Consider the following 21,360-nt stretch of genomic DNA (forward strand, 5'->3'; position numbering starts at 1 on the left):
GTTCCTTATTTGCTGACTGGGCACCGCAAGTTCTCTGTTGCCTTTTTTTTTTAAAAACATATTGAGTGCAGTATAGGTGTTTTAGGCTTCCGTGTACCCACACTTGACTCCTCGCAGTTGCTAGGGCACAAAGGAGGCAGAGCTTCGGGCAGCGGCAGAGCTGGAGGTTTGTGTCCTGTGGTCTTTGCCTCATATATGGGCATGAGGTATCCTGGTGAGCCAAGTGTCGCGCGCCACACCCTGTGATCGTTTCTGATCCCCTGGGCGCAAGGGATCGGGGTGGCAAGGCGCGAGCCCTGCGGTCGGTTGTTAACACCTTGGGCGCAAAGGCCCACCTTTCCCTTTCAGCACAAATGTCAGTTTGTACTGGGGCAGGGCTGTTGCCTGGATAGTTTGCTGGCTTCTCCCAAAGAAGTCTAGGAGACTCGGAATTAACAACTTTCTCAGGCAAACGGATTCTCATCTTTACAGCCTGCTTCCCCAAAGCCAAGCTGCCTAGCAAGCCAACTTCCAACAGCCTCAGCAGGTACAGTTCTAAGGTGGGAGGCGCTGCCTTCCTGAAATGTAAGGGTGCACTTTAGGCTCTTGGCAAGAGTATTCTCATCGATGAGTCCTGATGCATAACTGCCATATTTAAGGTCCTTTCTTGTTTCTCAGGGAGTATGTGTCTAGCAATTGAATCGCTACAAGTCAGCAAATACTTTCCATTGGTTCATTCCTATACCCTAGTGTGTGTTTCCTCAGTATAATATAACAACGTGGCATAGACTTTGAGTCTTGAAATGGAAGTTAATCACTACCCAGTTCCTAGGCAAGAAGTTCAAAGTCAAAGTGTTTCCAGGTCAGGTTCCTACCAGAGAGTCTTAGAGCGAGTGTGTACTGCTGTGCTCATTTCTGATGGCTCCTTTGTCTTCTAGACCTGTCACTCTATGATCTGCCTCCCATGCAGGAACCTTCTCCTCTCTGTGTTATGTGTTTACTTTGTATAAGAAAGCATTTGGAGGCCGGGCGTGGTGGCACACACCTTTAATTCCAGCACTCGGGAGGCAGAGACAGGCAGATCTCTGAGTTCGAGGCCAGCCTGGTCTACAAAGTGAGTCCAGGACAGCCAAAGCCACACAGAGAAACCCTGTCAAAAAAAAAAAAAAAAAAAAAAGAAAGAAAAAGAAAAAAGAAAATGTTTGGATTGGGGCCTGTTCTGATCTAACATGAAGTCAACCTGATCACATCTTCAAAGACTCTAATTCAAAACAAGGTCACATTCACAAGTTAGGAATACATTTGGAGAAGAACACATTTCAATGCACAGCAACATGAAACTTGTTTCTTTTTCACATTAGGAAACTCCCTTTGACCACATGTCCTCTCTCCGTATTTTAGCTAATTTTTTCTAGAGTTATTATATTCATATTCTTTCTAATTCCTCTCTGACAGTTGTCTAGGAGGTTTAAGTCTCTCGAGTTACTGAAATTGCTTTTGTTATTCATGTTCCAGACATCAGACTTAAATGTTTTTCTCACACATATTCGAAATGTACATCCTTGTCACATGTTTACTTTTCAGTTAGGTGCCCTCTGTACCTCTTACTAGAAATATCTTTTGTTGGCTGAAGTGCTAAAGCAAACAAACAAACAAACAAAGCTCACAAGCAAAATTATTTTTTTACTACTTTCATTTTTAAATCCACAGTTGTATCAATAAGTATTTTCTGCTTACATTAGAAATTATGCCCAACATAACTGAAAAATTAAGTATTTAAAACCTTTATTAAAATAGTTCATTTTATGCCATCACTAATTTCTGATTGAAAATAGAATTTTTCAAACAATGTATTCTGATTATGGGTTTTGCTCCCCCTAACTCCTCCCAGATCCTAACTTCCCATTCCACCCAAATCCACATTCTTTCTTGTTCACTTTCATTAGAAAACAAAGATGCATCTAAAAAAAATAATAGAAGAGAATAATATAGAAAAACAGAATTGGACAAAATAAACAAGAGAAAAAAAAGCCCAAGACCCATTTTGGGGGTTGAATGGGCCTTTCAAAGAGCTTGCATATTTGATGTCCTGCATATCAGATATTTATATTATAATTCATTACAGTAGTAAAATTATGGTTATGAAGTTGCAATGAAAATAGTTTTATGGGGGTCTGGAGAGATGGCTCATTGGTTAAGAGCACTGTCTGCTCTTCCAGAGGTCCTGAGTTCAATTCTCCACAACCACATGGTGGCTCACAACCATCTATAATATGATCTGATGCCCTCTTCTGGCTTGTAGGTATACATACAAGTAGAGGACTTATACATAAAATAAATAAACTACCTATATATGTGCAAAGAACTGCCTTAAAAATAAAAAATCATATAAAAAAAGAAAACAGTTTTATGATTGGGGTCACTACAACATGAGGAACTGTATTAAAGCATCGAAACATTACAAAAGTTGACAACCACTGAGGCACTTCAAAGGGAAATGCAGTTCTCTGCTGAAAACTTTTTATGCATATAAATCTTGAAGGAGATTTGAGTAAAAACACTGACAGGACTTCTTTGGTTCCCAGATTGGGATTAAATAAGAACTAGGAACAAAGAACCAGATCCCAGAACTGGCATTTCCCACTCAGAATTACTTTCAGCTCTCGGGCAAAACTTACCTTATTACCTGTGATTTTATGTTCAAGTTTAAGTGTGGCTGACGGGGTGGAATAATCTTGTCACACTTCTCTCCATATTATTCTGCTATAATTCCACTTTGTCCATCCAGGTTTCCATATTGCCTCCACAGTAAGATGGACACTGTTTACTTTCCATATTGCCTCCCCAGTAAGATGGACACTGTTTACTTTCCATATTGCCTCCCCAGTAAGATGGACACTGTTTACTTTTCATATTGCCTCCACAGTACGATGGACACTGTTTACTTTCCATATTGCCTCTACAGTAAGATGGACACTGTTTACTTTCCATATTGCCTCCACAGTACAATGGACACTGTTTAAGACACCGCCAGTGCAAACTGTACTCTTCTGGAGCCCCTTTACAGTGGTAGGCAAGCAAAGTGTCTATCCAAGTTAGCATTGGTTTTGAGGTGCTTACTTCAGAAGTCAACAGAAATGTCTGCACACTCATCTCTGCAATGCTGATCTTGACTGTATGAGAGCCCAGCTCCCCATTTTCTTTCTCAGGTTGTTTTTATTTGCTCAAAGTTCCTGTATTATCTTAGGGGACGTCCTGGAGTGAGCCTTTCTGGTTAGATTTTTGTTGCTGTTGATGTTGTTCTAATTCTTCCATGAAGGCATTCAGATCTTCCTTGCCAAGCCAAGCCAAATGACATACAGTTCAGGCCTTTCCTCAAGATGATGAAAGCACACAGGGAATAACAGATCTTGCAGCACAGCTGTAAGTAGTCTTCCTTGACATATGAATGGTTCCTAGTTGCATGGAAGCCTCTTCCTCTGCTGATTGTACTGGAGCCTAAATCCAGAGGCTCAATGTTAAGCACAGAATAGCTGTTTGAGCCTTTCTTGGGTTTCTCCAACCGTCTGCAGGCATGCTTGTTGCAGTAAGCTCTTTGTGATTTTTTTTTTAATCTTTCTTTGAAAGGTGAGTAGAGATGCCAGGCTCATACCTCACACTCAATTATTTTGCTGACTTGGGAGCTGCCTTCCAGGAAGGGAAATTCCTGAATTCTGTTGATTACTCCCATTGAGGAGTGAGACTAACTAATCCCCTGGGCAGCCCAGATGGGCGAGGAAGTCACATAGAGATGATCCAAATGGGTAAATAAATCTCTTAGTAAGAGGATAAGGTCAACTGTTGTCTACTAAAAGGAAAAGAGCTAAGTCAGAAATTAAAGTCTAAGCCTTGTATTATTGGGAGCGCCGCAGGAACTGGGGAAGGACGGACTTTAGAGTGCAGAGACGGGGCTTCCAGTGCAGAGGGGAAGAAGCTTGGTTTTGGATAGGAAAAGAGGAGGAGTTGCAGAGCAAGCAGTGGGGACTCTTTATTCCCTGGCTTGAGAGGTGACAAGAGAAAACTCCCAGCTACTACAAGCCCCACACTGCCTGAATGCCCAGAAAATGCTGAGGCTACGTACCTGGTTGAGATCGATCATCTTTTTGTGGTCATTCTCCTGAGTTTGAAAACAGCCCAATTTAAAGCACCAAACTAAGGTGAGTTATTCTGTGCTTGGGGAACCTACAGCATTGCCAGCCAGGCCTGGATTCTTGATGGTGAGAAGTGACTACCACATGGCTGGCTGGAAGCATTCCTAGTGTGGAGCATCCCATCCCCGAGAAACTGCACAACCAGCACAGGCCACTCCCACTACAGTCCGTTCAGCACTTTGAACTGAGCTGGTGGTGACGGGGACTTGGACTCTAGTCCCAGGCCACAGCTTTAGCCCTAGCTCTCCTTTGTTGGTTTATTCCTTAAAACACATTTATTTTTTAGCCCCCAGTCTGTTTGAAATTCAGATAAAACTATATTATCTTGTGAGAAGAAATATTAAATGATCCCATTGATATCCTCATATCATCAATGATAGCCTTTTTAGGTTTCACGTTCTTTTATTTATTTATTTATTTTTAAGGTTTCACATTCTTTCTGAAAGATTTTTTTTATTCTTCTCTTTTACCTTACATTTATTTCTGATGTACTTTGTGATTTTGTTTGCTTCCTGTTGGTACTCTGAGAATATTTTGAACTGTGCCTTCTGGTACTCTTTAAGTCTGAGAAATTTGTTCTTTATCATTTGTTTGAATATTCCTTCCTATATGTTTCATATTTCTTTTTCAAAAAGATTTATTTATTTATTTATTTATTATGTATACAGTGTTCTGCTTGGATGTATACTTGCAAGTCAGAAGAGGACACCAGGTCTCATTATAGATGGTTGTGAGCCATCATGCGGTTGCTGAGAATTGAATGCAAGACCTTTGGAAGAGCAGCCAGTGCTCTTAACCTCTGAACGTCTCTCCAGCCCTTGTTATCTATCTGTATTTATGTAAATCAATGTATCACTTAATTTTGCTCTTCATTTCTCTTCCTTTTCCTTTGTTTTGCTTTTATGTTTTATACTGTTCTCTGTCATATCATTTCAGTCAGATCTTCGAGGTGTCATCAATTATATTGCCCATTTTTATTTACACTATTTCCATTTGAGTCTTTATTTTTTTTCTATTTTTTTTACTTTATTAATTTATTCTTGTTACATCTCAATGGTTATCCCATCCCTTGTATCCTCCCATTCTTCCCTCCTTCCCATTTTCCCCTTATTCCCCTCCCCTATGACTGTTCCTGAGGGGTATTACCTCCCCCTGTATATGCTCATAGGGTATCAAGTCTCTTCTTGGTAGCCTGCTGTCCATTTGAGTCTTTAAAAACACCACTTATACCCATTTATAGTGCATAAGCACTAGCCTATGTGTGGCGACTGTCAGGCCACAAGCCAAATTATTGTACCTTAATTTTACCACTGTATCCACAATAACCATGCTTTGAAATACCTTTTCACATTCTTTAGGAGGATATATTGTTCTTAGTCTTAATCAAGTTTCAAAGAAGAAGGAAATACACAAGTGAAAGCAGGAGCCTTTCCTTACCACGATGCAGCTTCTGGAATAATGCTACATATGGAGATGTACATTATAGAAAAAAATAAGAATAGAATTTTAATGTCTCCTAGAACATTGCTTTACTGTTGCCTCTGCCTTTTTTCCTCTTCCTAAATTTCTCATATACAAATCAGACTTGAGTCAATTTTCAAAACTTATCTTGACTTCTTGTCAGGATATCCCCTCTGTTTTACAACCCAAGGTTGATTTTTAGATTGATTTTCTCTGTAATAGATACTCTTGTCACAATTCCAAATCTGAAATAGTTTCACTTACTTCATCTTTCACTCATATGAAATGTGATGCATTTTGAAGACAAAAGTGATATCATTTGGTGCAAATAGTATAGAAAAGAAGCAAAATTTGTAGAAAAATTGGTCTTTATTGAAATCCCAACTATAACACTTCCTATCTTTTCATGTTGTCCTGGGATTAGCTTCTCTGAGACTGGTTTACATACATGCAAAATGGGAATGACGGTGTATGTAAATGATGTGTTTTAGCTTAATAATGTGTCTTTCACTTTTAGGTTGCATACTTGACTTTAAATATTTCCATTGTTTTATTTTACTTGCCATTAAAATAGCAAAAAAATATAACGACAGCTCCTCCCAGAAGAGATTTGATATATGTTTCAGCTATTTTTGCTTGCTGTGACAAATTATCTGACAGGAGTGCCTGCTGAAAGGAATGGCCCACTGGGCTAACAGTTTCAGAGGCTTCAGCCTGTGGTCACTTGGCTCTACGCTTCTGAGCCTGTGGTAAGGGCAGAGCTTTATGTGGGAAGCATATGAAGGGTGAAGCTGTCACACTGCAGCGGACAGGGAGCAGAAAGCAGAGGAATCTGGAGACCAGGCGTAAACCTTCAAAGTCAGCATTCACTTATCAACTTCCTCCAGCTAGGCCACACCTCCTAAAGTTTCTGTCACCTCACAAAGTAGCACTATCATTTGGGAAACAAATGTCCAATATATGAGCCTTTACAGAACTCCTTGTATTCACACCGTAACACTGTCATCTGAACAGCCGGCTACATGCAGTACTACAATGATAAAAAATACATAGTATATGAATTTCATTAAATAACTTAATTCTGTTGATAAGTTAGTAGTGTGGGATTTTTCTTTGAATCCATTAATATTTTATTCACAGGGAGGTGCTGAGATTTTTACATGTAATTTGGAAACTAAGTCAGCCACAAAAATGAAACGAACAAGGCAGCCATCAACCATTAGTAAGAAATTGACAAGTGTTCCAGAATTACCTTATAAAAAAGGAATACTGAATTCACCACGTAAGCCAAAAGAAAAACGTAATGCCAAGCCAACACATGATAACGTTGAACCAATGGTCCTGGGGTCTCCACCCACAGGAGAATCAATTGTACGGTATGCCTTGCCGATACCATCAAGTAAGACAAAGGACTCAATAACAGAAGATGAAATGGTCCAGAAGATTGTCAAACACCTGAAGATGGTAAGATATTTGCTGGGTCTCCTACTGGGGTAATTCCCAAGAAGATCACTAGCTAGAGGATTTGCTCTTGGGCAACAGAAGAATCAGCTATAGTTAGGATAGACTCTGTATTTCACCGTATCAATAAGATTTATTACATCAGAAGGAAATAGGGCCAAAGCTGCAAGAATGTTCTCTGAGGCATGCTTAGTTTTTCTGGCAACGACACATGGCAACTCGAATAGAATGTGTGCCACAGGAGCCGTTAGACACTCAGTGCCCAGAGGGGTGATAATTCAAAGTGCTCTTTGTCGAGCACATATTAGAATTCAGAATCCCAAGGAAAGCAGGGAGTTCAACATGAAGCACACGGTCTTGGATAAGACTGTTCTTTCTAGCTTCCTGAAAACAAAATTTCTAACTGCCAGGCTAAGGCCATCTTTGCAAGCAGGGCTTTGTAGGTATGGGTATCTTGAAATCTCATGCCAGCTGAATAATTCTTGTCTGCACTTCAAACAAGAAATGCAAGGCTATAGTACTTAATATTTTCTCTAAGTATCTTTTACATAATGATTGACAGTCAAATTCTAAATAGCCTTTTAAGTGAGCATAGGCGGGAAGACAACAATACAAAAACATTGTGGTTCATCATACTTCTAAGATACCTGATAGGTGATAGTTTGCGATCGTGGAGAATGTTTAAAACTTATTGCTTTCAGCTGGGTATGGTGATGCACACCTTGAATCCAGCACTAAGCAGGCAGAGGCAGGTGGATAGCTGTGAGTTTGAGGCCAACCTGGCCTACAAAGCAAGTCCAGGTCAGCCATGGCTACACAGAGAAACCCTGTCTTAAAAAAGTTTATTGCTTTCTTCTCTTTACCTTTTTAAAAAATGTGATATTCAAAGGAAAATCAGACTACGTGGAGAACTCTGCTTTCTCCATCTCTCCTCTCTTTTAGCTCTGTATCCACATAGAGAAGATAGACTCTTGGAGCATCCCTGTGTCTAGGAAACAGGGTCAAACACTTCATCAGGGTATCTTTTTGATGATGTGTGATGAGTAAAGGGCAAGAAAGTTTACATTCCTGCCACTGGCAATAAAGTTACATCTATAAGATCATGCTGTAACTTTTTTTTGCATTTTGACTATGAAATTTTAACTTGTTTTGCATTGTTTTTTGTAGGTTGCTTCTTCTTTGGACGACACCTATGGAGCTTTCAGTGAAGACAGAGAAAAAATAAGAGTGAAATCTGCGGAGGAAGACTTATCTTTATCTGTAAGTGTATATAATGCAAATGAAATAAATTAAATACTTGAAGGGGTAACCCTTGCCTTCAGAATCCATACACACTGAATGGATCACTATTTGCACAAAGATCTTGTGACATTTGACAAAAGTGTGCTACTGTTTCCAGCCTCAGCCCATTCCTCCTGCCTTAATTATCTGTAGTCTGCTTTTTATAGCCTTGCCTCTGTGGTGAGTTTTAAATATGAGCTTGGCTACTTTGCTTGAGTTGGCTATAAGAAAGTATTCTTGTGCCAGGAAATGGTTCAGTGGGCAAAAGTGCTTGCCACCAAGTCTGACAACTTGAGTTTAGTCCTTGGGAGCTACATGGCAGAGGGAGAGGGCCAGTTCTTACCAGGTGCACTCTGACCTCCATGTGTATACTTTTGCAGGCAAACATGAACCCCCTTACCCAACCCCCACGCACACACAGATAAATAATAAAATGTAATTAAAAATATTCTCTTCTAGACTTTAAAGTGGGTTACAAAAGGTTTTTGAGATTTTTGTACATACCTTTGTTGCAGATTTCACTGTAATGAGGCTATTAAAATAACAGTATGATTCTCCTTAAGTTGGTTAGGCTTTGTTTGTTTGTAGTAATTTTTGTTTTTTGGGGTTTTTTTTTTTGCTTATTTAACATTTTAAGGTGTTTTAAAATTTTATTTATGCATATGTGTATATGTCTGCATGTATAAATGTGGTGGTACCTGCAGAGGCCAGAAAAGGACATTGGAGCTAAATCGACAGAAAGTAGTAAGCCACCAGTTGTGGATGCTGGGAACTGAGTTCTAGTCTTTTCCAAGAGCACCAGGCACTCTTGACTGCTAAGCTATCTTGCCAGCCCTGTTTTATATATGTTTGACTCAATTATATGTTTGCACTTAACTTTTTAACATTTATTTACTTATCTATTATTTATTTATTGTTATTATCTGGGTATGAACAACTACATGTGCCATAGCATATGTGTGGAGGCCAGAGGACCACTTTGTTGGTTAGTTTTTTTCTTTTACTTTACATGGGATTCAGGTATCAAATTCAGGTCATTAGGCCTGTCCAGAAAGTTCTTTTCCTCTCTTAGCCATTTTGCAAGCCCCCTTTTTTACTCTTTTTTTTTTAATTAAAAGGTCTTTAAAAAATTTTTTTTATTACTTTATTCTTGTTACATCTCAATGGTTATCCCATCCCTTCTATCCTCCCATTCTTCCCTCCCTCCCACTTTCCCCTTATTCCCCTCCCCTCCATTTTTACTCTTTAAGCTACAATATTATCCTTTTATTTATAATTAGTTCTACAATGGATTGATTTGGGCTTTGTCTAATAATACATCTTCCTATAAGCCTCTTTAATATCTGTATTTTTATGTCTTATTTAATTTCATTCAGAATATAAATTAGCTCATTGTTTACATCATTTACATGATTTGTTTGTCTTGTAGATTGGAGGGACTGCCAGTGACATTATGCTTAAGACTTTAGTTTCTATGCACTTGGTAGGAGTGACAAGCATATGGTTGTTGTTTGGGATGATCTTAGATCTTGTACATTTTATTTCTCAGAACTTTATGCTGATTCATTGAGGGGATAATTATGTCATCCTCACCAGACACTTTAATTTCTTTTATTCAGAATGCTTTTTATTTTCTTATCTTGACTTATGATGGTTTGGGGTTGTATTGGATAACAGTGGTTATCCTTAGGGGCCGCTGGGGAGGGGACTCCCATTACATGGAAGACTGAGGACCCTGTATGGGTTCCCCAGTGGCCACTTTCCTCAGAGAAATTACAGGCAGCCACAACCCTTGTTCAGGAACAGCTTAGCTTAGGACATATTCAACCTTCTGTGTCACCCTGGAATACCCCCATTTTCGTTATTAAAAAGAAGTCTGGAAAATGGAGGCTGTTGCATGATTTAAGAATTATTAATGAGCAAATGCAAGTGATGGGACCAATTCAGCGCGGACTCCCACTACTTTCTACCCTGCCTCAGAATTGGCCCATAATTGTTATTGATATCGAAGACTGCTTTTTTTCCATTCATTTAAATGAAAGGGATTGGGAACGTTTTGCTTTCACAGTTCCTTCTTGTAATCATGAAAAGCCAGACCAGAGATATGAATGGGTAGTGTTGCCACAAGGTATGGCTAATAGCCCTACGATGTGTCAGCTTTATGTAGGACAAGCTATTGAGCCACTGAGGAAAAGATACCCCAAATTAAGATGTATCCACTATACGGATGACATCCTTCTGGCACACAATGATGAAACCCTTTTGCATACAGCTTTCTCCGAACTAGACCAATTGCTGCGACGAAGGGGATTGTCTATAGCCCCTGAGAAGGTACAACAAGACACCATAGTGAGTTATTTAGGAGCAAAGATTCTACCAAGACAAGTTTGCTCCCCAAAATTGCAGTTACTCCTGGATTGCCTACACACTTTAAATGATTTTCAGAAATTGTTAGGTGATATTAATTGGATTAGACCTTATTTAAAGATTCCAAATTATATCTTAAAGCCATTATTTGCAATTCTAGCGGGGGACAGTGATTTGAATTCCCCTCGACAATTAAATGAAGCACGAAAGGCTTTAAATAAAGTTAATCAGGAATTGCAGAAAGCTTGCCTAAATAGAATAAAAGAAGGAATTCTCATTCAAATGTGCATTTTTACAAACAACAGACCAACCTACAGGAATTCTATGGCAAGATGGACCTTTATTATGGATCCACCCGAAATGTTCTCCTGCAAAAACTATAGATCAGTATCCCACAGCCATTGCAAAATTAGCCATGGAAGGCCTAAAACAGATTTTACAATTCTTCGGTATGGTCCCTGAAAGAATTATTGTCCCTTATGATAGTCACCAACTTCAAGTTTTGTTTGCAACAGTTGATGAATGGGCTATTTTAAAAACTAGTTTTGATGGGTATTTTGACAATCATTATCCAAAACATCCATTGATGACCTTCTTTAAGGTACATCCAGTAGTGTTTCCAAAAATTACTCGATCCCAGCTCATTAGTGGAGCTGTTAATATCTTTACAGATGGATCAAAGACCGTTTACATGTGTCTCAGATGCATACTCAAGTTATGATGGCTCAGGCATTTGCAGCAGTTGAGGCGGGGCAATCTCTACAAGTGTGGTTGTGGGTCCTGAAGAATTGATCACCTCGTCACGCTCGGGGTGCAAGGCAGAGCACTGCACAGGAGGTACATTGTTTGCAGTTAGTGGCCTCCTGGGGAGCAAGTCTGATTGCATGTGGGTTGGTACTCCAGACCCCACCTCCAGTAAAAAGGTACCGGATGGGTCCAGTGCTGAGCCAAGTGAATGGCTTTGGCTGAGTACTGTTGTACATCAGTGTCCATTCGACAGGACGGGTTCAGCACTCAATCTGGTGGAGGGCTTAGATTGTGGGCTGTTATACATCAGTGTCCTCCTGGAGATCAGACCTCTACTCTCACCTGTTGCATCAGTGCTAATAAAACAAAAGGGAGGAACTGTGGGGAGCCACAGAGCCCTTTGTGGACCCCCGCCTCCACATGGCACCTGGCATGCAGCCAGAGCCGCCTCGATTTAAACAAACAACCCTTTATTTGAAAAAGGTCCGCTGCTCGTGAGCCTATCAGCGTGTGAGACGTGGCTTAGTGTGATTGGCTGTTTGGGTGGTATAAATGAGCGTGAGGGGAGTGGCTTGGGGGATTCTCCAAAAAAGAAGGCCTGAGTAAAGCTGATTAGGAGAACCGGTGGTCGCATCTTTTTTGCTGGTAGAGCAAGGCGCAGCATCCCTCCCTCCCATTTTCCCCTTACTCCCCTCCCCTATGACTGTTCCTGAGGGAGATTTCCTCGCCCTGTATATGCTAATAGGGTATCAAGTCTCTTCTCGGTAACCTGCTGTCCTTCCTCTGAGGGCCACCAGGTCTCCCCCTCCAGGGAAAATGGTCAAAGGTGAGGCACCAGAGTATGTGAGAAAGTCATATCCCACTCTCCCAAAGAATCGAGGGCCATGGCTTTGCTGGACAAGTACTATACCACTGGGATGTATCCACAATCCCACATTACCTACCTTTCTTTCTTTTTTCTTTCTTTCTTTCTCTTCTCTCCTCCTCCTCCTCCTCCTCCTTCTTCTTCTTCTTCTTCTCTCTCTCTCTCTCTCTCTCTCTCTCTCTCTCTCTCTCTCTCTCTCTCTCTCTCTCCTCTCTCTCTTCCCCCCTTTCTCTCTTTACAAGACAGGCACTCTCTGTGTAGCCTTGGCTGTCCTGGACTCTCTTTGTAGATTAGCATGGCCTCAAACTCACAGATCCATCTGCCTCTGCCTCCCTGAGTGCTAGGATTACTGGTGTGCACCACCATGCCCAGCACCCTATATTATCTTTCTAACGTGTGCAATAATATACACACAGTAGTTATTTTCTTTAGACCCTCCTAAAAACAAGAATGTAAGGGTGGGATGCTATGGTTTCTGCAGTTGTATAGATAAGGGTAGGAGAGACATATTGTGTGTAATCACTCTACTTCCTTCCACATTTCATTTCTAGGAGGGTTTGGTGGTATAACATTTGAAACATGGTTTCTTGCCACCCATGTTTGAAGGGACAGAAATTACACCAAATTAAAATACTTTCCAAATACAATCAAATATATTAAGAAATAAGTAGATATACAAGTGGGTTCTAAAATTGAAAGTAACTCTGTTTTGTTCTTTTTGGAAGGTTGGTGATGATATGAATGCTTTTTTGTTGTGCTGTTCACAATTTGCAGCTCAGCTGGAGGAAGCAGTTAAGGAAGAACGTATTGTAAGTATTCCAAGTGCCCAGCGTAATTAAACTCTTAAACTTTGAGAGCTTGTATTGGTTGTAGAATTTGTGATGTGCTATCCAGCCAGCAATATTAGCCTAGAATTAATCCTTTGGGGAATTACAAAGGTCATTAGATTTTTAAAATATATTTCTTTATTCTTAGTGTAGACATTTATACCTATGGATCTTTTCTCTAAATACAGTATCAATATAGTCATATGCACTTTCAAATAAGATCTATATATTTATTTTCATTTAAAAATTAAGTTTGTATTATCAAAATCATGTTCACATTAATGTTAAAAACAAAGACAGGAGGCTAGAGAGATGGCTCAGAAATTAAGAGCACTGACTGTTCTTCCAAATGTCCTAAGTTCAATTCCCAGCAACCACACGGTGGCTCATAACCATCTATAATGAGATCTGGTGCCCTCCTCTAGTGTGTAGGGACACATGCAGTAAGAACACTGTATAAATAATAAATAAATAAATAAATATTAAAAAAAACAAAGTCAGGTTTTTAAAGGATCACTATAGTACTCTTTTTCCAGTACGAAAAGAAAAATACTATTACACAGTTTTGCTTGACTTTCTTCTTTTCCTTATATATCATTATTTTCCCTGATAAGTTATTATTTTATATTATGTTATTATTTTTTAGAAGTGAAATAATGTATGGCTTGAAAGACAGCCCAGTGGCTACGGGCATTTGTTCCTCTTGCAGAGGACTCAGACTTGGTTCCCAGTACTACATGGCATCTCACAATCGTGTGTAACTCAAGTTCCAGAAGACCAGCATCCTCGTCTGGCCTCTGTGGGCCACATGTAATGCATTTGTACAAACAAGCACACAAGACAAGTACAGAAAATAAAAATAAAATATTTTAAAATTTTAAATGAAACCACATTTTTCTCATTTGCCAATATACTTGAGTTTTAAAACACACCATGGTCATTATTACATTTGTAAGACATTTAGGGCTTGTTAGGCTGACTATTTTATAATGTCTTCTTATGTACCATGAAAGATAAACTCAGTATTTATATGTGAGGGTCAATATTTAGTTTCTTTTCTATATACACTATATATTAGTAATATTTAATATACACTTTACATTCTGTAATATATACATATATCCAACTTCATTTGTAATGTTTAACATCATTTGTCTCTGCCCTTTCCCCACCTCCTCTTTCCTCCTCTTTCCATCTGTCTGCCTCATAATTCCTTATGACTATTTTATCTTGATGGCCAATTCTATTTTGTGCTCCTATTTTGCATGTTACTTTATCTGATACAAATATTCTTACTACTTTTTGTTTGTATTTTCCAAGTAAATGTTTCCTTTTTAAACATTTCTAACATTATTTTTATGTTTGTTTCTCATTTAAGAAAAATTCCAAACTTTTCTCAAAGTTCCCTGTAATCCAAACAATATTTCACTTGATGAAGATTGACCTATAGACCTGTTTACCAAGTAGAGAACCCAGAGGGTTGAGAGAGGGCTGTCTTGGCAAAGTGCCTGCCTGTTGTGCAAGCACGAGGGCCTGGGGCAGACCCACAACAGTCACATAAAAGCTGGCTGGTGTACATCCTGATCCTTACACTGGGATGAGGGATAGGGCTGGATGGATCCATGGAGTTTACTGATCAGCTGGTCTAGCCAATCAGGTTCATCAAAATACATGCCTGTGCTCCACCCTCACAGACTCTAACCCTCAGAATCTGTAAGACAGTTCATGTTTTCTTTCACAAGCTGCTTTTGTCATGGTGTTTTTCTTTTTATTTGACAGTAGTATAATTGAAAAGTAAAATTACATATTCAAGATTGATATATTAAATACACTAATATTAAAAAATAGCTTTTATAATCAAGTTCATTAGCACTGTTTGTATGTATGTGGTGTGGTAATGGTCTCTCTCTCTTTTTGTCTCTATGTATTTGCCATTTTATTATGGAAATATAGTGATTCCCACATTAAAATTAATTAATATAATAAAAATGAAATTACATTTTATTGAATTTTTCCTTTATTAATTTTTAAAATATATCTTTTCAATACAACACCAACTATATAGCTTTCACTAGATTAGATGTTTTCCATAAATGCTATGTCTGCTTTTTTCTGAAAATATTTCTAATTAGATGATAATTCTAAAGCAAAAATTATAGTATGCTTATTCTATAAATGTCTCTTTATTTTTTAATGCTATTAAATTATTTTATTGTGTGTCCTACAAGTTTCAATTAATAATGAAATAGATTTTGAAAAAAGTATGCTTAAATCATATCTCAAAATACATAGAAATATATAGAAAATACATAAATCACATTCAAAGATAATTTTTGAAAACTTTCTAAAACAAATAATAAACGTGTTTATAATAAAGGAGACTGCTAGAATAAGACTGCAAGTTTTTCAATTTGAAAAGTATTTTTAGGGGAGCTGGAGAGATGGCCCAGTGATTAAGAGCACTGACTGGTCTTCCAGAGGACCCGGGTTCAATTCCCAGCACCCACATGGCAGCTCACAGTTGTCTATTACCCCTTTTCTAGGGGATCTGATACTCTCACACAAACACCAATGTATATAACATAAAAATCAATTTTAAAAAAGAGAAGTATCTTTTCTTCATTTTGTGGTGGTGGTGAGTGGGGCACAGGAGTGGGAGGAATAAGAAGCAGTGAGATCAGGGTGCACTGTATGAACTTCCCAAATATTTAATACAAATATTGTGTTGGGGAAAATAACAATTACTAATATTAATTCAAATGCAGGTAGCTGTAAGAACAACCACTTCAGAGCAGAGAAGTGGGGAAGATTTGCTACATTTACCATGCTGTGAAACCTCAGACTGGCTTCATATGCCCCAGATAACCAATTTGCATCCCCCCACTAATTCTTTTCTATGCAGTGCTTTGCCACTATTTCTTTAAAAAGACAGAGAAATATTGAAGAGAACGTTAAATGAAGTGTGATGTGCAAAGCATCTATAATTTCCTTTTCTTTTTTGCTCTTTTAATGAAAATAGATTGTTTTCCCTTACCATATATCCTGATTACAGTTTCCCCTCCCTGTACTCATCTCATAAGAATTCCGCTCTTTGTTTCTCATTGGAAAAGAACAGGCTTTATCATGATGTTTTGACACAGCAATATAAAAGTAATTAAGATAAACATGTAAACCTGTCTTCAGGAAGATTCTCTTCATATAGTTGTTTTAAGCTTCAGCTCCATTAAGCACAATTTAGCTCAACTCAAACTTTAGCATAAAGAATAGTCACTTAAACTCACCAGCTGATGGCTGGCCCCACTAAATAGAGTGGAAAGGAAGAAGTTAAAATATCTTTATTTGCAGATGATAAGATTCTCTCTATAAAAGAACAAATACACTCCACCAAAAACCTCTACTCATAAACATATTAAGTAAAATAAATAAACAGAAAATTTAGACACAAAAAGCAATAGCCTTCTTATATACAAATGACATACATAGAAAGAAAACAGGGAAACAATATTTACAATCACTTCAAAAATAAACTGTCTTGGAATAAATCAGGAAGTTTCTATACTAACAGAACAAGAGAGTTATAAATAAAGTATTTTTTCAAATACTCTTCTGGAAACATCAAGTAGGCAGATTATGGCACCGTGGGGAAATCTCTGCTGTAGGCCTCAGATGTTAGCTGATGCATTCTGAACCTTTCAGCTGATGGGACCTATGGATCTTGGTTATACATTGGAAACCGATCAATCTAATAGTTACAAGAGTATAAAGTCACACAGAGGCTGACAACCAATGACTACTTGGAAGCTAAGATAGTACAGGATGATTTTCCTTTGAAATCGCACATCTCCACCATCGTTTGTGTTTCAGTAAGTTAGCCACACCTTGTAAGACATATAACACAGGTGTGGCTCTCTTCTGGAAACCTCATCTCACAAACAAAATATTAGACGTGAGTAAGTTGGGAGTTTACAAATACAATCCTGTAGAGTGAAAATCTATTATTTCTTCTAGAAGTAGTTGTATATACAAAATGGACTAAACACCATAACTATGAAATTATTATAGCTTTTGAACTATAGAGTTGTAGTTATTTTAGCAATATAAATCATCATAATTTTATCAAGTTTATTTGAAATTGAAAGAGTTGCATGACACTTATAATCTTTAAATATACTAACTTAAATTTTGTTTTCTAGGTTTTGGAGTCTCTTTTTAAGGTATGTGCTTCAATTCATTGCAGCTTAAATTAAGTAAAACTAATGAGAAAGATGCATAGTAAGCAAAGATGTTCTAGGTTTTGAAATTGCAGCATTTCATGGTTGCTGCTAGATGTTTTTAAGTTTCTCTTTGCAGTTGTATGTTCACTAGCCCCATTCTGAACCCTGTGTGATGTGTGAGTCAGAAATAGTGCTTGGCAGATTCAGGGTTAAAGACAGATGTATTAACTCTATCATTTCTGTTCCTTTTTAATGAAGTGGTTTCAAAAACAAGTCAACCAAATGGAAGAGGTAAATATAACACTTCTTAACTCTTGATTAATTAGTAAGTATTTGACCCATTTGAAAATCAGTCTGAAGTATGTATAAGTCAAATGTTTTAATAACCATTGATTGTAAAGTAACACTTTGATTTATGTTGAAAAATAATTAGTTGGTAGCAAAAATGTTTATCAGTAATTTGCAAATAAGTTTTCTGAATTAATCCAGTAAAGAACAAGATTTATTGGATTATTCTTTCTCCTAAAAAATAATGAAAAATTCACTCACTTTCTTTTTCTAATTTGCATTAAAGTGATGAGAATTTGTCAATTTTTCCTTAGAAAAATTTAGTGAAACAATTAATTTAGAATTGTTCTTGTAAATATTTTGAGTTGCATTTGTTGTTATTGACCTTACTTAAAATTTTTATACAGCAAAATAGTAAATACCAGCTTGACATGTAAGTATCCTGAGTAAGTTGCAGCTCTATTGATAGCTAAGTGCCCTTCACTATATTTTAATAATTATATCAGTGTTTGGCGATAGCTATATATAAGACTAAGTAAAAGCTATTCATATTTGATAAAGGTAATAATGAAATGTTTTTGAGGCATGAGACCAAAATGAATCTTCAGTAACTGGTCAATTTTGTTTCTTTAGCTAGGGAAAGACCAAAGTATTTTAGAAAGAGATCTTCCATCAGATGACAAATCAGTCAATTTAAGCATTGCACAAATAGCAAAGCTAATGCATAAAGTTGAAGATCTGAAAACTCGCCTAAAGACCTCCACACTGCCTAAACGCATGTAAGTGAATTATAAGGATTAATAAAAATCAGTAATTAGCATTGGATGCAAGCTAACTCAATGTTACTGCTTTACAAAGAACTTCTAAATGATATCTGAATGTTTAGTTGCTTTTTTCTGATTTAAAGTTTTAATAGCCTGAGATGATGTTATTCAGTACAGTGGACATTAGCCACATGTGGGTATTCAAATTCAATTTAGTAAAACAAATTGCCTTCTGGATCACACTAAACATATTTTAAACACTAAACAAATATAAAAAGCTAACATTTAAAACTTTTGTTTATCTTTAAAATATTTGGATTATAAACATGCTTCTGAATGCTTTAAAAATATTTTTAAATTGAAATAGAATTATATCACATCCTCTTCTTTCTCCCTTTAAATCCTCTCAGGTGCCCTTCCATGCCCTCCTTGAGTTATTAATCTCTTTTTCTGTATTGTTGTTACATACATACATACATACATACATATGTATGCACAGATATATATTTACAGTGTACTGAGTTTATTTTTGTGGCTTGTGTATATATAGATTCAGGACTGACCATTTCTCACTGGATAGCTAATCAAGGGGGCTCATCTCTGAGACAGGCTAATTCTTCTCCCTGCAGCCAATAATTGTCATAATTCTTTGTTTAGGGGTGGGACCCTGCAAAAATTTCCACCTTCCACATTAACATGTTCATGTTACTGACATTGTTCTCCACCCTTGTTTATACAACCTTTTCTAGGAGGCACTGTTTCACAGTAGGCTTCCTGGTATTTTGATCTTACAATCTTTCCATTCCCTTTTCTGAGATGTTCTTTGAGAAAGAGATTTAGGAGCTATGATGTGGTCTCTGAGTGTCTGGAGTCTTCTCAGGAGTGGTCTCAAGAGTGCTATGCCTCACCTGTGTTATGGCTTTGGGCAGGGGTCATCTTGGGCATGGTCTGCCTCCCCTGGCCTGTGTGGCACTGGCCTGGTGGTCACCTTAGGCTCATTTCTCACTCAGACTGCCCACATGGCCCCATGCTAGTCTCCAGCTCATTCCTCCTGGACTTGAACATAGTATAGTAACACTGGTGGTCATCTCAGGTTAACTCCCTGTCTGGGCCCCCTGGTGACAAACTAGTAGTGATCTCAGTTTTGCTTCTTTTTTAAACTTCTTTTTTTTTAAATAAAATATTTTCATTTAACTTTAATTTATGTGTGTTGGTGCGAGGGTGTCAGATCTCGGAGTTATAGACAGTTGTGAGCTGCCATGTGGGTACTAGGAATTGAACCCGGGTCCTTTACAAAGAGCAGGCAGTGTTCTTAACCGCTGAGCCATCTCTCCAGCCCCTCAGTTTTGGCTTGGTCAAGGAGTGTTAGGCTACTAATCATTCAGATGTTCCCAGATCAAACACTGAACATACACATAGCCACCTACCGATGCACATGCAACACGGCAGCCATACCTGTAATGCCTCTGCGGGGCAGGGGTAGACTGTCTCTTAAAGTCCATTACCTTACTAGTGCGGATCACTGTCACAATGCAGCATCACTTCCTGATAGGTAGATTGGTAAGTAGGTAAGTGGAAAGATAGATGATAGATAGACAGATAGATAGATAGATGGATAGAAAATAGATGATTGATAGATGATAGATAGGTTATTGATAGATGTATACATATACAGTTATATTTATCAAAAAATCTTGGTATTATTTTTTCCCTCATCTGTCTTTCACCTCTGTGTTGGCCTTCCTCCCCTCCTCCCTAGTTGAAGCTCCTCCATGTTTTTTTCATTTTCTATTTCATATTACTATTTCCTTCTCATTCCACTCACCCCATGCTTATGGTCCCTTTATACTTTCCTGGTTTTAATCATTACTCCATGTTGTATGCTCACATTTGAGGATTTGAATCCAGAAGCCACAGATGAGCGAGAATATTGTGTTTCTGGGTCTGGCATGTCTGAAGTTGATCAAGTGAGACCTACTAGAAAAATCTATGTTTGTTTAAAAACTATAAAACCAAGTTTAGAATTATACTTATAACCACTGGTTTTCATCAAGTATATATAAAGCACATTTTTTTTTGGTTTTTCGAGACAGGGTTTCTCTGTGTAGCCTTGGCTGTCTTGGATTCACTTTGTAGACCAAGCTGGTCTTGAACTCACAGCAATCCACCTGCCTCTGCCTCCCTAGTGCTGGGATTAAAGGCGTGCACCACCACCACCCGGCTAAAGCACATTTATATTGTTAAAAGAAACTCAGAGTTGAAAGAGGATAACGCTCAGTATGCAATCTCTTGATCTGATTTCTCTGTGTTATTAACTAGTTTACAGGAATGAAGAGAATTTCATTATGTCAGTGCTATTAGAAGGCTTCTGTACGTGCATTTGAGATCTTTGTTGTTAGGCAGGAATATTTGTAAACAATATATTAGTTTGATTTTTAAAAATAATTTATTTAGTTTTATTTTATGTACATTAGTGTGAAGGTGTCAGATCCCCTGGAACTGGAATTACAGACAGTTGTGAGCTGCCAGGCGGGTGATGGGAATTGAACCCGGGTCCTTTGGAAGAGCAGGCAGTGCTCTTAACCACTGAGCCATCCCTCCAGCCCCCAAATTTATTTATTTATTGTACATGAGTGCTTTATCTACAGAAGAGGGTACCAGATCTCATTATAGATGGTTGTGAGCCACCATGTGGTTGCTGGGAATTGAACTCAGGACCTCTGGAAGAGCAGTCAGTGCTCTTAACCTTGAGTCATCTCTCCAGCCCCTTTTAGTTTGATATTTAAATTATTCTGTACACAAGGTATTTTTTAGTAACTCCTGGTAGCCTAGTAACCGCTTTAAGAGAAAGGCACTAGTATATGTAAATTTCAGCAGCTAAAGACCCTGGAGCTCAGAGAGGCACAGCAGCTGCCT

The 21,360-nt window shown here is 38.1% G+C and overlaps 1 protein-coding gene across 5 annotated transcripts in view; it reads left to right on the top strand.

Moving 5' to 3' along the window:
* The first annotated feature begins 281 nt into the window (after positions 1-281).
* CCDC7 (coiled-coil domain containing 7) overlaps positions 282-21,360 on the top strand; it is a 171,496-nt gene continuing 150,417 nt past the window's right edge. For 4 of the 5 annotated variants that reach the window (XR_014774283.1, XM_084756142.1, XM_084756143.1 and 1 more), the window contains exons 1-7: positions 282-526; positions 6,771-7,094; positions 8,259-8,351; positions 13,077-13,160; positions 17,372-17,392; positions 17,651-17,683; positions 18,314-18,459. Coding sequence is in view for 4 of the 5 variants with exons in the window: in XM_084756142.1 (XP_084612268.1) it covers positions 6,822-7,094; positions 8,259-8,351; positions 13,077-13,160; positions 17,372-17,392; positions 17,651-17,683; positions 18,314-18,459 (650 nt within the window). In the remaining variant the exon portion in view is untranslated. Of the gene's footprint in view, positions 527-6,770; positions 7,095-8,258; positions 8,352-11,460; positions 11,577-13,076; positions 13,161-17,371; positions 17,393-17,650; positions 17,684-18,313; positions 18,460-21,360 lie in introns of those variants that run through there. The other variant, XM_084756144.1, reaches the window with a different exon arrangement.

This window comes from Acomys minous, assembly GCF_964271855.1.
Source record: "Acomys minous genome assembly, chromosome: 14".
Lineage (NCBI taxonomy): Eukaryota > Metazoa > Chordata > Mammalia > Rodentia > Muridae > Acomys > Acomys minous.